The sequence below is a fragment of the Balearica regulorum genome, chromosome 6 (genome assembly GCF_011004875.1).
Source record: "Balearica regulorum gibbericeps isolate bBalReg1 chromosome 6, bBalReg1.pri, whole genome shotgun sequence".
Lineage (NCBI taxonomy): Eukaryota > Metazoa > Chordata > Aves > Gruiformes > Gruidae > Balearica > Balearica regulorum.
Window position 1 is genome coordinate 11242652 of NC_046189.1, and position 18588 is coordinate 11261239.

General features: G+C 34.8%; 1 protein-coding gene across 1 annotated transcript in view; it reads right to left on the bottom strand.

Annotated features, from left to right (window-relative positions):
• Nucleotides 1–18588, bottom strand: part of DNAH7 (dynein axonemal heavy chain 7) — a 112625-nt gene that overhangs the window by 36910 nt on the left and 57127 nt on the right. The window contains exons 35-43 of the mRNA XM_075755785.1: nt 17169–17366; nt 13679–13834; nt 11854–12022; nt 9185–9311; nt 8096–8315; nt 5961–6833; nt 4885–5114; nt 4110–4440; nt 772–1118 (exon numbers count right to left, since the gene is read on the bottom strand). Of these exons, the coding sequence (XP_075611900.1) occupies nt 772–1118; nt 4110–4440; nt 4885–5114; nt 5961–6833; nt 8096–8315; nt 9185–9311; nt 11854–12022; nt 13679–13834; nt 17169–17366 (2651 nt within the window). The remainder of the gene's footprint in view (nt 1–771; nt 1119–4109; nt 4441–4884; nt 5115–5960; nt 6834–8095; nt 8316–9184; nt 9312–11853; nt 12023–13678; nt 13835–17168; nt 17367–18588) is intronic.

The following is an 18588-nucleotide window of genomic DNA, read 5'->3' on the forward strand; positions in this document are numbered from 1 at the left end:
ATAACTGAAAACATATTGTTTATCTTTCCAAAAACAAGCAAAAAATATGCTAGAATGTCTCTAACCTCAACTAAAACAGTATTTCACAAGTATTAGCCTTATAATTAATGAATCCCCTCTCATACTGGTTTAAGTTGTAGATCTCCTTTAAAGTCCCCCTTTTTAGTTAACTTTCTCTCTAACAACTGGTACTTGTAATGTTAAAAGTTGTTCTCAAATTGAGAACTCTACCAAGTATGCATTTACTAATCTTTTAGTCAAGTAACAAAATATCCTCTCAAACGAAGGCACGCACTACCTACCACGACTCAACTTCCAAATTGCAAGTGGACCTTAGTCGCCCGGTGCTGATTTATTGTTAAATGTGAGTTCCAGATGTTTCAAATTAAGAAATAACACTGGAATAGTGTGCTTATTTTTTGTGAATCAAATACAATGTGTAACAAAAAATATCCTTTGGGCTTGATATGACTATCAGAAACTTCCAAAGACATTTCAATAATGCCTGTATTTTGTGCAACACTAACAGGAAGTTAACTTATTTACTAACTGAACAGACTGTTGCTCCCATACCTCCTTAGAAAAATTCAGAACTGACAATCAGGCTCTATACCTTAACATCAGGTATCTTACATGAATGAATCTTTACAACTGCTTGTTTGCATAAGTTTCCCACTAGTAAGAAGTAGTTTCACATCTCTTCATAAAATAAACTGGTCTCTAATCAAATTTATTTTAACCTTTTTAATTATAATTTTTATACATACTTACGTATCATAGAACTCCATGGCTATGACCCATTTGCACAGACCCTCTGCTGCCATGGAAGCATTTCGAATCTTGTCTGGTACAAACTCAGGATTTGTAAGATACTGTTTTCTTATGATAGCCATGTAAGCTGGGGGAATGTTATCCTTGTCATACTCATGAAGAGACTGAAGAAATCTTATGTCACCCAGAAGTCTCTTAGCAGGACCCCAGAAATCCTCAATTTTTTTTCCAGAACCTGTTGGATCGGGAATCCTATCTGCTTTGATGCCTTTAAGGATGCATATAGCTTCCATTACAAGCTTGACACCAGCAGGAGGACTCTTCATGGACTTAACCACTGTAATATCCTTAAAATAATAAAAATGCACACCTTTAGAGCTCTGAACATAGGTGGATTAATTCTTCTGTTACAATAGAAATAATAAATATCTTTATGTCAAGAAAATATTTTTCCATATACATTTGCTATTCTCATACTTCATGATTTTAAATACACTATGATCTCAAGTTCATAGCACAAGCCCGCATAGTCCATACATATAGATCTCATTCTTTTTGCAAAATTTTTATTTCATTCTTTTCCATTCTTTCTAGTCCTTTCTTTAAGGTGATATGCAGGTTACACTAACACTGACATACAAACAAAAATATCTGAAATCGAGTCAGCAATCAGTTTAGAGGAGACAATTCTTATCTGTAATTCATTTTTAGTTGTACTTTTTCTGCTCTTAATTCAGTAGTTGGCATTGCAGCTCAGTTAGGGAGTTCAGATGTTCCAGTGTTATGTTCTACCCTTCAGTTCAGGCTCTAACGCAACACTTCCAAGCTTACAGGATCACATCAGCAGTAGATTAGTAGATTTAAGATAACAAAGTAAAAGCTGCCTTCAATCCAGAACTAAAGATCTATGCTCTCCAAGTACAGAAAATAAATCAATTAGTATTCTGGTCAGTTATTAAACTCCCACAGTGAGCTGAATGAGGGAAGAGGCAGCTAAAAGGAAGAAAACTATTGGGAAAGAAGTACTGGCATTATAAGAAATAGCAGAAATTGAATAAGCAAAGTTTTAATTGCAAATATAGAATAATAATATAAAAGAATGCAACACTTCTACATACACATGTACAACTAAGCAAGCAAGAGGCTTGTAAACTAAAGATTTATGGAGAATCATCTCTTTTACTCTTCCCAAAGAATAAGTCTGCATGACAATTCAAATATTCTTTCTAAGAGCTTTTCTCAGAGGATGCATACTCCAATAAATTAAAGTATTTCTAGATTCTCATATTTATTTTGCCAATTGGTGTTAGATTTTGAAAGCTCATATCTGATGCCTCTAAAAGGTAAACTGTGAGTAGGTGACTAGCACAATTGATAACACTGTCAAAACACAGCAAAGATTTGACCAAGGTCACACAGGTCCGGACCTGTGCAATATTGTCATTACCGAAATGAATGATGGAAGAGAGAATATCTTTATTAAATTTCCAACTAATAGAAAGTTGAGAGTAAATGCAAATACACTGGAGTTGAGAACAGGAAAAAATTATCTTGATAAATTGCAGAAATGGAAAAGTACAGTAGAACTAGTATAAAAAGAAGAAAAAAAAAAAAAAGGAAAGCAATTATTATGTAATAGTGATTTCCAGGAAACGATACAGCTTTTAGCATGAATGACAAACTACATATGTCAATAATCCTCCTCTACACAGCATTCAGCAAAACTACAGCTGAAATACTGTATTCAACTTTGGGCAATGCACATGAAGTATGGGGAAGGTCCAGAAAGACTAACCAGGAAAGTTGATTTGATTTATAAGAAAAGACAAAAGAATAGTGATTACTTAGCTTACAGAAAAGAAAACTGGAAGTGGCGAGATCAACGACTAGAGTCTTTAACTGCATAAAAGGTAAAGAACCATGTCCACAGGGAGCAGAACAGAAAACAAGGTTAGGTTGCAATGAGTAAGATTAAGAGTAAACACCAGGAAAATCTTAATGATAAATGTGTGAAGTGGAACAGGTTACAAGTGGAAGACAACAACTTCCAGAGGTTCTTCCTAGTTCTAAATTTCAATGTCTTCATATGTGTATTGCTACAAAATATAGATGTCAACAGCAAAATAACACAAGATTGTTATACTTTTTCTAATCTTTGCTAAACAATGCGCCACCTGAGGTACACAGTTCCTTTTGACTTTAGATACTCATTTCAGCAGTACTGAATTCTGTACAGATCTGTTTCTCCAAGCAAAGCACTTAATCTGCACATTTATGTACATGGATTTATGGGCACAATTTGCTCTGCTTTCCGTCAGTAGTGGCCAGGGTGAAGGGTGAATCAAAAACAAGAGTCCTGGACAGGTACTCTAAGGTCTCCTACACATAGATTGTTTTGTGTTCATCATGCTATTTGACTATATTTTGAGGAAAAAAACCTTTGTTGTTGGGGTTTTTTTCCCCCTTGGAAGTTCCTACTACTTTCCCCCCCCCCCCCCCCCTTGTATTATAATACTCCCTTTTTGGATACACTAAGCAATGACAGCAGCTGAAGTATTACTTCATTAGCCTTCAAAGCCTCATTCTTGCCTTGATTTTCACAAGTATAATGCAATTACCTTGATGTGATTAAGTAGCCATCTATTATTTTCATAAAGCATGCCAATGATCTGTCAATGCCAGAATCTAAAACTTTTGATACCAAGCAATAGCTGTAGATAACAGACCACCTACTTTCTATCTAAGAAGGTTGCCTTGAAAGTTTTTGAAAATCTTGTTTTCAGAACAATAGCTGGAGCACATAAGTCCATCCTCACTCTCACAACCTGGGAGACTTCCTTTCATCCTACCATGAACAAAACATTATCCAGGAAAAGAAAACCTGAATATACATAAAACCAAAGGTGGCTGCCTGCACTGTCATATGCTTATGAAGAGTGGTCCCTTAACATGGGCAGATGCAGAATTTCAACCTCAATTACTAGACTCTGGAAGACCAGATATGAAAGTATTAGTTGACAGGCTAGCAGGTTCTGAGTAAGAAACTAAAAAGCATATGTTTTCTAACTTCTCAATTCTTGAGTCAAAATATTTTAATAGCTATGACTTTTGAAATATCTATAATAATATTTGATCCTGTAGTCCATAAAAATTTAGCGTTATAGCTTTTTCACTAGAAAATACAGAGTAACATTTTGCATTTTAAAACTGAAAGATTTCAAGAAGTTTCTAAATTATAAAATTGTGTGAATATAATATAAATCTGAAAAGGCAGATATTCCATACTTTTGTATATCTGAATACCTCTCCAGTGTGTAAATATGCATTGTTCGCCATACCTGCGCAGTGAGAGTGTCAAGGGCAGCCAGAGCACTTTCTAAACAAGGCATGGCTTGTGCTAAGTCAGCATCACATTCATCTTTAATGGCTTTTGCAGCCATAGCCTGCTCATTTGCCACTGCTTCATCAGCTTTCACAACTTTTTCAGTTTTCGCTACTTCCAAAGATTCTTTCTGAATAACGACCATCATCTCATCAACCTGCTTGCTAGCTTCCCGTAACCGAGGTTGCAGAGCCTCCAGCTCAGACTGCATCAAGGCTACTTGAGATGCAGCAGAGTCCAGTTTCTCCAAGCCAACTTCATATCTTCTTTTCATTTTCATCACCTTCCTGAAAATAAATAGTACTTTATTATATTTTCTCAGTACTTGATCACTTCATTCAATGGGATCCATTCCCCAAATTTCTCACTCCTCTGAATAATCAAATGTTCTGCCAATCTTGCTTTATTTGCTCAACAAATAGTAAACAAGAGGGATTACTTGAGCTATAGTCTTGAACTATTCTATTATGCATAGGATCAACATATAGCAACATCACCAGGGATGTCAGAAGTGGTCTAATGCAAGTATATTTTGAGAGTGTCAAGTCAGACCTTTTGTCCAATAAGGAAGTGTGTGTCCTAAGAGTAGACTTTATCCATCTACCATTCTGTCAATTTAAATTAACTAAAAACAATTCACTTGTTTTGTTCAGATCAGCTATGAGAGATAGAAAAGAATATTTTTGGTGAACTTGGGTTCTTCTAGAAAAGGTCACATTATAAATCCTTACCTGCGTTTCTTTTCAAGTAGACTTTTAAAAGTGGAAATCAATTCCAAGTATGAAGTAGGTGTTACATAGTTGTGTCTTTGAAGCTCTGCATGGTATAAGTCAGATAAAACAATGGTAGATGTATGAAAGCTTTTACACATATCAATACACCCACTTCGAGTTTCTTCAGACATTTCAACATCTTCCAAGAAGCGAGAGGCGACAGCTTCTAATGCATCTTCAGGCCATGTCTAAAACAAATTAATCAATACCTTTCCCTTATTCAGTACTTCACACCCAAATCTCAAAACATTTGTCAAAAAAGTATCTTTACCCCATTTCATAAACAAACTTACTGAGGCATAAAGAAATTACTTCATGATAAGAGCATCAAATAGGACAATAACAGACCTGGAAAGAACCAAACTACTTAGGGATTCAGTTCAAGCCCACTGTCTTATTTCATCCAATAGAAATACTGTTACTAAAAGCAAAATTTTGTGGTTTCAGTATTTCTGTATGTGTGTATAACTGTCTTTGCACTTCTTCTTCCAAATCACCTTTAAAGACAGTACTACATTTTAAAACTTGATGAAATTTAAGTCCTCAGATTATTTAGATGATTAAATTCTACATCTTAAATATTCTAAGGTCTTTTGTATATAACATTCAGATAGAATATAGTTTTATTGCAGAGTAGTGGGGAAAAATCTGGGGTTCCACATCAAAAGATGTCTGTATTTTTGACAGGTATTTCAATTTCAAACTTTTTTGACATGCTCAATTCTGGCAGTCCTGGTAATAGAAGAAAACACTACATATTTAAATCTGTAATGTTTACATTACTATGTTCATTCAGTTATATCTGACAGTTATTTTCCTGATGATTCTGCATTCACCCTATATATTTTATGCCTTTATTACAGTCAGAATGGTTCTAATAGTGTAAATAATTTAAAACATGACCCTAGGAAAATTCAAGGTATTTTTCACTGCTAACTTGACTGAATAGAATTACTTGCTACAAAAAGGGTTGAAGTCATGTTTCTGTTGCATTTCCATTAGAATAACAAGCCCAACAAAAGTTTTGGTTTTACCTGAAACCAGTCTAGTGTGCAGCAGTTGACAAGAGCTGGAAATTTACGAAGGCGATTACGGAAAGCATCTCCAATGGGACTCATTGCCAGTACTATATGAAGCTGATCTCGACAGCGATCAACAAACATGTTAAAAAGAGCTATAGGACTGCCATCTGTCTGTTTTGTCCTGTCCTGCTGGCGATCTACTTGATGCATTTGTTCACAAATTTCTTGTTTCTCATCTACTGCAAAGAGGTTCGGCACTTCACCTGCATTTAGTAAGTTGTTAATGTCTTCTAAGAATGACTCCTTTTTAATCTGTGTATCTGTGAACAAGAAAACTCCCTGCATTTCCCCTTCAGTAGATTTTCTTAGTATGACTTTTAAGTCTTTATGCCACTCATTGATACCATAACTTTTAGATATTTCAACCTGAAAAAGGTTGTATTCAGCCATATGGGCTGCTAATCGAGTAAGAGATTGTCGACCACTACCTCCAACACCAACAAGGAGGGCGTGGCTGCGAGGCTGTTTCAGAATACGAGAAATTCTACAAATATGTTCTATAGCAAATCGGAACAAGACAAGCTGCATTGGCTTTTTGCTCATGTTGTTAAACTCTTCAAGGTGACTCTCTATAACTAATCTCAATTGATCCACATCACTAATCTCCCTGTATTTAGTGTCGTTTCTCTTAGGGTCATGAAAATCACAAAACATTAAGCTACGTAAGTCGTCTTCTTCCACTCTGCCATCATTGTTGAAGTCCAGATTCTGGAAAAGTTCATGGAAGTCTTCATGTAAGTCATTTTTCACTACTTCTTGGATAAATCCAACAAGCCAAGCCCGGTCAGAATTATCCACCAAGCGATCGTGATACACTCTAAGAACCTGTATAATAAAAATATAATTCTTTTAATAGTTGCTTCTGCTTTTGAATTTATGCTTCTTTTAAACAAGATAAAACAAATACAATCCTGAAAAAGACTTCAAAATATAAATTATCTTAAACTTCACTACATAGAAAAAAATAAAATAGATATTTAGAATTAATTTAAATAGTTGAGCCCAGTAATATTACTTCTGAATTAAAGTGAAAATTCATACAGAAATACATATACACACATACATATATACTCATATTTATAAACATTATTACATGAATGCATAAAAGGCTGCTGCAAAGAGGAAGGGTTCATGTTGGTCTCTACAGCTAGACAGGACAAGTTATGGGTTTGTATTTCAAGAAAGAAGACTGCAGCTGAATATTAGAAAAATGTTTTTAATTAAAAAGACAGTGAAGAACATTAACAGATTGCCTGGAAGTCTGAACATCCTTCATCCTTAGAGAATTGTAAGAAATTTTTAGAAAAAGCACTTCAAAAGTTACTGTTCCTTTCTTTATGTGATCCTGCTTTGGGGAAGGACAATGGACGCTTTATGTTGATCTGATTCTGTGAACCATACCTAAATATGTAAAAAACAGCAATTATCAATGAATTTGCTTTCTTTTAATCCAGGGGCGAAAAAAACAACCCAATAAAACAAACAAAAACACCTAACACCAAACCCCTCCAAAACAAGAGAGAGCAGGTATCACCTATACAGGACTTTTTTGTCTTGTTTTTACAAGGGATGTGTCATTTGAGCTCTTTCAGTGTGTCTATCCTATTATGACTGAAAGACAGGAAGCATTTGCTGAAGACAGTAAGCTCAAGAATTTCTTCTAAAGGCAATCCAGTAGTAAACAAAACAAAACAACAAAAAAATCAGTGACCCAACTTTAAATCACTCAAAATTTCAAGTGACCTAGGACTACTTGCTGTTCTTCTCACTGCTGATTTGGAGTTTTTTGGAGGAAGGAGAGAAGACATTGAAAGGACTGTGCAGGCATTCAAAGCAGTGAACAGAGACTACATAATCACATGAAAGTGAAGGTATCAACAATCAACTTGTCTACTAAGATATGATTAATACTTTGAAAAAGTCTGATTTCCTCTGCCCATACAGTATACAAAAGCCTTTCTCATGAGCGTGATCCCAATTCATAGCTTTTAGCCAACAGGAGATGGTGTTTCAAAAATATTAATACACAAATCCACATCTTTTTCTTATTTATAATAAATATGATTTCTTAGTATTAGGTGATTTACCTCATGAACCCAGAGACGTTTTATCATTCCTGCAGATTCTGTTGTTTCAGGCCTTGACAGGCAAACACCTTGAATAACACGTGAAAAGTCACGGAGATTGAACAAATAGTGAGATTTGGCTGGGGTAGGAAGCAGATTCTTCATAGCTTCTTTATACACATGCATGGTTCCATTAATAATTTGCGGAGTCAGTTCTACGTATTGTGATGGAAAGCTATAACTGACAAGTTATAAAACATGGTAAGAACAGAATGATTCTCATAATTCCATCATACTAGCATGCAAATTAATAAATAATATTGGGGGTTTTACACTGATTTGATTCGTGCCAATTTTTGAAGTTCTATGATTACACTTCCTCACAGGTAGTTTTACAAATCTTAAATTCTCTCACTGAATTAACAGATTAACTCTGCAAATCAAATCTAGTAACTGTGGAACATGCTGACAAATTTGGCAATGTTAGCTAATTATACCCTTTTCCCCCCTCATTTTTATGACTAACAGCTGCAACAGGGAAGTAAGGTCAAATAGCCCTTGCTGTCTTCTGAGACCTCTCTCCCTCAAAGAGCTAAAAGCTGCCAATTCACAAACTTGGTCTGGAAACAGGATCTGAGCATCTCTTGTGGCTTAGCTGTCAGAATGGATAGACAAAGTTGAAATCCATTCCTAATAAATGGAATTAAAAATTATACAGTGGTGAAAGGCCAAAGAAAGAGTAAGCCTTCTCGAACCACAGGAAATTTAAGAGCAGTTTCCAGTTCTGTTCTTTGAATAATGACTAACCAAATTCTATTCTTATTTATTATACATCAAAGAATACTGTATTACAGAAATATCTCAACTAACTTAATTAGCCTCAGCTAATCTAAACCTCTGTTACAGACTTTAGAACAAGAACTTTACCATAGGAGTATTTTTAAGTTGAGCGCTACTTCTGTGGAGTAATGGTTAACTCAAAAGGCACAGGATATAAAAGATTATAATTTCTTTTCAAGAGCAGTGTCCTACAAACATATATTGGAGACTTCCTAGTACAATAATTCAAACACTGACTTTGATGCTGCCTAATACATAGAGGTCACTTACCACACTGTTAGATGCCAGTCTAAGATTCTAGAAAAAATTGTATACATGGATTCATCATCAAACTCATGAATGGTAACTGTATTGAAGTGTCGCAAGAATCGTGGTGTTACTGGGTTTCGACCACCACCTAAATATTAGAAAGCATTAATATCATTAGTAACAGAAAAAATGAAAATAAAACAGTAAAAGCCTAGCTGTTTTTTTCTAATATTCATCTTTGATTCAGCTAGCAGGATCACGTTGAAAAGTACCACACTTTGTCATAAACCTAATGAAAACAACATGCAGTTCTGTGTCAATCTGCTCTCCTGTAGCCAATAGTGTGTAAAATACAGATTGAAATCATCAAGTTATAGATAGATTTGACACTATTTTTAACTATGTTTCTATGATAAAAAAAAAGCTTTTATTATAAACTCCAAACCACCGTTCTTGATTTTCAAAGCATCCCAATGAAAGAAGCCTCTAAAAGTAATGCTGTATACTTTATTCAATTTAAATTTTATCCCAGTTCTAGAGTTAGTAGTTTTTATGACTAGATTGTGATTTGAACAATGAAGCTTTGTGTGGAACTAAGGGGACATAAAACAGAAATTTATTGCATAATAGCTACTTCTGTTTGGAATTCAGGGTTAAGCTGCTGCACAGTGTGTTCAACTTTCTTATAGCAGCAAATCAGAAAAAAGTAGCTGGAAAATGGGCAATCTACCATCCCTAACATCAGGAGCATAGTTAAGGGTAACCAAATTAGTATGGTAAGTTCTTTTAAAACGTGACTTTGTAGCTCAGGTATGACCCCACACTAATGAAACTAAAAGACTCCTGGCCTAGAGCTGTCTCACATTCAGCCACCTGCAAGCAGAACTAGGGATTGCCTATATTTAACTGTGCAGCAGTATCTGCTGAGGAATCTCAGTATTTTATGTTAAATAGGCCAGTTATTCATCCTACTTCCTTCTACCCCAACTGAAGTCATCTCTCAGACATAGTTTACAGTGCTTCTTGAAGTTTACATGTGCACAGATGGCAAAATTACACAAACTAATGAGATCTAAATATGAATTTTACCCAAAAGATTATCCTCTCCTAACATAAATTTGAACCTAACTTTAATAAAATAGCTTTAAATGTTCTTTCAATAGAATATATTTGCTTCAATAGCACTATATACATATGTAGATTTCAGATTTTCATTTCTTATTAGGAGAAAAAAAAATAAGCACAGGCTGGAGGGGAGAATATAATTTTGTGAGTTCTGGAAGTAGCTCCCTATACAAACTACAAAAATAAATTCTTCAGCCTGAAGCTGAATTGTGATATTTGACACAAATAGTTAGGACCATAACTTGTACATTTGATCAGTCCATCTTCCACCATTCAACCAGAAGAGTACTGGAACAAAATTGGTTACAAATTTTCCTGGGAAAGGAAAATTTGACCCAATTTCAGAGCAGTTCAAAGTCACTTCTACTCTATCACCCTGCAACAGGAACACAGCATGAAAGGATGCTTTACAGAAAAAGCACCTCCAAGATTTGGCTATTTCTGATGTAAAAACAAACAAACAAAAAACACCAAAAAAGAAAGACCTGTGCAATTAAGTTATGCCAGAGCATAGTACAAGTCACGACTTCATCTAAGCTTTAGGAAAAATGAAGATGTAAAATTTTAAAAGTCTTCCAGTTTCCTTCTGCTCAGTTATTCCACAGACTGATACTTAGATCAAGTGCTTTGAACTGTGGACGATTACTGCCTCTAATTTAAAATGACTGAAAGAAGCAGGTTTGCTTCTTTAGGAAACCAGATAGATGAAACAACAGCAGACCCTTATCCCATGGGCATGCATCAGCATCCCAAACACAAAAGTAGTATCAGCAGAGAAGGTTCACTGGCGTGTTCATGCGTTTCTGTGTGTAAACAACTCTACAAAAGAGGGGAGGAAAGTCCAGGGAGGCTGAAGCAGAAAAGAGAGGGAAAGCACCAATCATAGCCTCATTAAACACTGTAAACATGCTCAGCTATGACAAACTTTTTAGGTGGTATGTTAGAGACAGGGCTGTGAACAATTCTGCGAAAAGAAATTCTGTTACATGATTCCTGCTGTAGTGAAGAAAATAGATTACATAGATTCTGTAAAAGTAAACACAACAGCATCAAAAACATTAATTTCTCATTTTAACTGATAAAATATGCCAGGCTCATTTTTTTTAAATAAATAGCTCATATAGTCAATGTGTATGCAGGCTATCAGAAATACAATGACCTCTTTACATCATATGCTTTACTTTTTCTTTTTTTTTTTCTTCAAATAAAGTAAGGTTTATCTGCTTAAGAACATCACTTAATGCTGTTTAGAAAAGTTTTGAAGAATAAAATTGACTGAGTGCTAATGGTGGGTCTCATTAGACCAAAGTGATTTCATAAATATTTTCTAGATACATTCTTGTCTTCCTGAAAAGCACTATTTCTTCCTGCTAGGCTTGTGTAGTCTCTCTGCTGCTACTCAACCACTCTACTATGACTACTGTTCATGTTTCCTGCAATTAAAGGGTTCCTTGAATCCTATCCCTAGCCATAAAGACCTAAATGGTCAAACTATGCATCAATAAGCATTCGGTCTTTGAGAAAAAAAAAGAAACAGGAAAAAGCATATAAGACACATCTCTTACCTGGTGGTCCCATTGCACACACAATCTGAACATCTACCAATTTAATCATTGAGCAGTCTTTAAGGTCATACCAATTCCAGTGATCTAACCACTGCCGTAGTAATTCAACAGGCGGTTGAGCACCATAGACCTCTCGTGCTGGCATATTAACATCATCTACAAATACAACCTCAAAAGAAAAACATAAAGGTTTTTGCATTTATTTATTTTGCTGAATATATGCCATCATTTTGCTTGATTCTGGAAACACTGCACATCAGTTCACTCCCATTAAAATTAGTGGGAATAATACACGTGAATACATGTTTTTGAAAAGCAGTCCTAAGCTCTTAATGGAGTTGCTGCTGATTTAAATAAAAATCTAACTTAAGAAATAACTGCGCCACTCTAAAGCCATTGCAAAACATACCTATAGAAGAGAGAAACTGTGCTTCTCTTCTTGTTTCTGAGTGTATTTGAAACACGGTGAACTGATACTTGCTATTTAACCTGTGTTACATGGCTTTTCTTGGGGAAAAAAGATGGAGTCAAAAAGACCCACAAAAATCTCAAACTTCAGCGAGACTATGGTTCTGTTTTTAAATCTATTAAACATTACATATTTCTTGGCACTGCTGTTCCTAAAGTATAGGCCACTCCTGATCAGGAAACATCTTCAAACGACTAACCTAATGCAAACGATGCAAGTTCTAGAAACGCAGTTATGCATTTTATCCCATTTCTTCTCATTCTTTAACTGATACAGAGCAGAAATTTGGTCAAAACAGGTTAAATCATGGGCCTTGTATCTTATTTAGCACTGCAATTTGGGCAACATAATGAAATGGTTTGAAGTGTTCTTGACTAATACATATGAAGAAAAAAAATTTATCTTCAAAGTATCTTTACATTTTTAAGACTGGGCTAAAATACATCTTAAAAGAATAGCTTGGAGGGGGAGGCAGGGGAAGACCTTAAAACACTTTAAAACTTTAAATAATACTTCCTCAATGAACTTCTAACATTAATACATTTTGCACTTGATAACAAACACTTATTAAAAAATAGCTAGGAAATACTGGGGGGGGGGTGGGGGTGGGGAAGCCTGCAAATACAAAAAAATCTACAGGCACCCTAAAAGTACCAGTATTAAATCATAAACATCTATCACTTTATTATAAACATAGTAATTTTAAAATTTTCCTTAAAAGCTAAATTTGTCCTTAATCTGGGTTGGGGGAAAAAATTAAAAAAAAAAAAAAAGAGAGAGAGATAATGAAAACTCCTTAGATTTCTATTTTCAGTCTCATTGCAACTCTTCTAGACGGGAAAAAAGATTTGCTCACTGCAGGAAAAAAAAGAGGAAGAGGTCTACTCATCCTTCTCACGCTTCAGTTTCATTGATCTTGAGTGCTTTGGCAGGCATCAGAGATAACAACTTAAAAGAGTCAAATCTCCTTTAACACTCCCAAAATCATTGAACTATCCAGGTTGGAAGGAACGTTGGAGTTCATCTAGTCCAACCTCATGCTCAAAGCTGATTCCGCAACACTGATTTCATGCTCAGAGACCTCTTATCTCAAGGATAATACCACAAAATATGGAAGGGGAAATATGACAATGCTGTTCACAGTTATTCATATCATATATCACATTTTCTGTTGATTAAAACAGTATGCATATTACTAGGAGAAGGGAGAAAGAAGAGAAATGAAGATCTAAATTAGAAGAATTAGAACTCTGACAGTTTATTTCAAATTGAGCATCCTTTCTTGATATCGCCTGTGATCAGCTGAGAAAATAATGCATTTACGGACTGATTTACATACAGAAATATATCAGTTACCATTCTTTTCCCAAGAGGAGGTCCAAAAATTCCTCTTCTCCGTTTGTCCAGCTTGGACATTATAATATTCTGAGTCTGAGCTGCTCTAGTTTGTGCTGAAAAGTTAATGAGCAGTGGCTTGTAGACTTCTTTATTCAAATTATTTAAAAGAAAATTCTGGAAGGATTGTGAAGAGGAGAAAGTAAAACTATATACATAGATAAACAAATTTTATAACACTTTAGCAAATAGCAATGTAAAAGATAAGACGTTTTTGTACCATTTTTATTTTATTTAAAATGATAAAGTAGTATTTTAACTTGAAGAGAACTCATATCATATTTCAGTATATGAGTAATCATATTTCATCAGATAAACCAATATTCTTGAATAATTCAAACCATAATAAACTTAATTTGTCAGAGAAAAATTTCTAACTCCAATATAGACATTTTCACATTTTCTCAAAAAAAAAAATCTACCTAGGGTATTATATAAATTCAGTATGTTAATATTTTGCACACATAACACTTCATAGTAGTAATTAGAGTTGATATATATTGCCTGTACTAATCCACACCCAAATTTGCAGAAGTATCCACACATCCAAATATTTATGCCTAGTTTTGAAGAGTTTCCAGGAATATTTCTTTTGAAGGGCAGAGCAAGAACATCTAAAGATAAGCTTTACCATCAAGATTGGTAGTATTTTATAATGATAACTACCTTCCAAAGTCCCTTATGTTAGCTGCAATTTAACCACTAGGGGAAATCTGGATCAAAATCAGCATTTCAAGTAAGACTGAGTGGGACTCATTTCTTACCCATATGTGAGTAAAACCACAAGGGGAAGATACCCTTCCATCCTTCCAGCAGTTGCTACAGAGTATTATTGCATATAAAGTAATGTCTCTAATGACTAGTCTAATCTCTCTCTCAACAGCTGTTTGGACCTTCCAAGACCATATAGTCTTTTCAGCAGAAAGAATGTTTAATCTCTATTCTTGAAGGAAAAATCAGATATGCTGCACAAAAATATAAGAATGACAACTTATGGAAACTATAAAGCAATGTGACTCAATGGCCATATTTCTTTTATTCCTTTTATCAGTTCTGAACTCCCAAGAAATATCACTTTCTTAACTATCAGCCCAGAAATTAACTGGGCAGTAGAAACTAGTCATAGTCTTCATTATAAACAAATGTTTTACTTATGCTTTATTATATTTCTGACATCAATATTGCAGAACAGTCTTTTATGAACAGATTTCCTTCCATTCTTAATATTTATTTTCTTCAAAATTATTTCAGAAACGTAACTTAAAACCAAAACTAAGTTAAATAGGCCATAGTCAGTAACTTCACAGTTAATTTTATCACACAAAAGGAAGGAAAGGTAACAGATTCAAGACCATAAGACAAATTTATTTTATCTGCTTACATAACTTTCAAGTTTTGCTCCCTCTGCAAAACAATTGAGTGTACACAGGCTTCATGCTGATTACACTGTAGCAATCAACAGAAGCAAAATCCTCTACAAAAAGACATACTGGAGGAAAAAAGAACAAATAAAATCAATTTTGTGCTGCTCAGAGGAATGGCTTCTTCCTTCTCTCTTATGATTTACTTAGAGAACCCATTAGCTAAAAATGCGATAATGGCTTTGCCATATCTCTACTCACATATCCCCTTTTTGCGTCAAAAGTATACTTTCCCACAGATCTAGATAGAATCCAGTTAAAAATGCTGAATTCGGAAAACTCTGTAAGTGAACCTCAATATTATGAACATTCTATTGTCACAGTTCCATTGCTTGTCAGGCTTTAATAGTCTCCCAGAAAAATTGATGGTATCGGGATTTAACCCATAGTATCTCTCAGATCTATAGGAAGAATTAAAATTTATCTAAAATTTCTGATCTACACCATTAGAATAGATCCTTATTGTTATTTTAATAATGGCATGACCAAATTAAAATGAATAAAACATCACTTGGTGACTGAAGATGAAAAAAAGGAAATACTTTATCCCAAAATAATGACTCAATTATTTTAAAAAGATAATAAAATCTGCTTTCAATTATACATTCTGATTTATCCCTTTAGATAGGAAAAAAAATATTTGTAGACATGGAAAAAAAAATTTAACACGCCCCCCCACATTTATCTTGATTTCTTATTCTAATAGTTGAAGTTACAATGCTTTTTACAAGACTGTTATTCCCTTTGATTAGAATTTCACAAGCTCTGAAAAAAATATATATTGTTGGCTGTACTAAGTCATTAGTTGCATTAAATGTTTTTATTACTTACTATCATGTGTTTTGATTATCATTAGGCAGACTTTGAACCAAGTATATCTTGCCTCTTTCAATATAAAAATGCACAATGGTAACTTAAAAAACAGCTGTCAATGATTTGTTTTCTCTTCAGTGCTCAGTGTTCATTTATTAAACAGAATTCTAATCATGTTCAAAGACAAAATTAGTAGTTTTCTTACAGGCTTTTCTATGGTACACACCAGTACAAAGATATAGAAGGGTAATGGGCAAAACATTATCCAGTTAGAGAACTAACTTTAAAAAATCAAGTTGTTATTATCTGAAGAACAGCACTTCTGCAAACCAGAACCCATGGATTCAGATCAGCCCTCCACAAAATGAGGAACACAATAATTGCCCATGAAAAGTTTCATTAGGGTGACTTGTCTACTGTTACAGAGGACTTCTGTCACTGACAGGGACAGAATCCATCTCCAAATCTGCTGTTTTCCTGAATTTACTGCAAGTTTTTGAAGCTCTGCAAGTGGAGAAGAGGTTCTACATAAAATGGTCTTTTTTTCTTTTTAAAAAAAATATGTGAACAGACTAATACCCTTAGTGGTAAGACTGGAACCCTACAAGAGAAAAACAACCATACGATCACGCAATTCACCAGGTTATCATAACGAATGCTCAAGAAATGTCAATTATTGTATAAGGTAGAATTTATTAGCTTTTGAACTTTCTATTTTACTAACTTAATAGACTTTTTAATGTATGTATGTGTGTCATATATAGAAATCTGCAATATAATATTAATCTAGATAAAATGCCTGATATACTAATGTATAACATAACTTTTTAAATATTAAACAATTGTTGACATTGCTACTTCCTAGAAAATGAAAGATTCACATTGAAACAATTAACTGTTTATATACTGAAAAACCCTATCCTTTTTTTTCCTTTCTACGGAAAAATTATATGAAGCTTAGAAATCCCAAGACTAGATCATAGACTATATATGGATATCTAGGTGCTTCTTAAGAATTTAGTCTGGAAGTGCAGAGAAAAAAAACAAACCCAAAACCACCATCTTTTGCTACAGAACTGCATTTTTAGTTGTTTATAATTACATTTCATAATATCCAAGGATTTGTGTCTCATTTTCCTTTTAAAAAAAGTTATCAAATTATTCCTCATCTTACATGTTTTATAACTACGTCTAATGTCAGTATTAAAAGTACTTACAGTAATATAGGTACTTTTTCCAGTTCCTGTTGGCCCCACAAATATAGAAGGTTTTTGATGCACTGTCAACAATTCCATCAATGCCATGTATCGAACAGTATCCAGAGTTGGTACAATTATTTCATTAAACATCATATCCTGACGTATAGGAGGAGCTGATTTGAGTGTTTCCACCCAGGGTTCCCAAATTCCGGCTCCCTATTTTAATTTACATGAAAGTAATATGCTTATAATAAACAGGAAAAAACCAGCATAAAGCTAATGCAAACAGAAAAATCAAAGTTCTATGAGTTAACAGATGGAGTTATCAACCAATTTTTAAAAGGATTAAAAAATAATTTCATGGGTTTGTTTCAGAATACAGTGCTTTCAATTGAGAGTACTTAAAAAGACACATAACACCTGTGCCTGAAGCATGCAACTACTGAGAGACAAGGACTTTATCTTACCTTTTATATCTGTACACACACACACACATATATAGAATGGAAACATGCTTATCAGAGAAACATAGAATGGTTTGGATGCGAAGGGACCTTAAAGCCCATATAGTTCCAACCTCCCTGCCATTGCCAGGGACACCCTTTGCTAGACCAGGGTGCCCAAAACACCATCCAACCTGGCCTTGAACACTTCCAGGGAGGGGACATCAACAACTCTGGGCAACCTGTTCTAGTGCCTCACCACCCTCATAGAGAAGAATTTCTTCCTGATATCTAATCTAAATATACCCTCTTTCAGTTTAAAACCATGACCCTTTGTCCTATCACTCCATGTCCTTGTAAACAGTCCCTCTCCAGCTTTCCTGTAGGTCCCTTTAGGTACTGGAAGGTTCCAATAAGGTCTCCTCAGAGCCATCTCTTCTTCAGGCTGAACAACTGCAACTCTCTCAGACTATCTTTGCAAGGGAGGTGCTCCAGCCCTCTGATCATCTTCACAGCCCTCCTCTGATCTCACTCAAACAGCTCCCTGTCCTTCCTATGTTGGGGGTCCCAGAGTTGAATGCAGTACTCCAGGTGAGGTCTCAAGAGCGGAGTAGAGGGGAAGAATCACCTCCCTCGACCTGCTGGTCACACTTCTTTTGGTGCAGCCGAGGATATGGTTGGCTTTCTGGGCTGCAAGTGCACATTGCTGGCTCACGTTGAGCTTAAATATGTATTTAATATGGAATAAAATAGGAAATTACTGTATAAATTTAATCACCGAAACTAAAAAAAGCATAGTCAGCCTTTTCACAGACTCTCATTCATAATAAATACCTCCAAACTGTGGAATTTGAGGGCAGATTAATTTTAGTGCTGAAGCTTCATAGCAAAGCTTTGCCCTTTAGATCAGCCTATTAGAGGAGTCTAGATGTCAAAACTAAAGATGTCAAAACTCTCCAGCAGTAAATTAATATAAGGAGATTTTTAAAAAAATT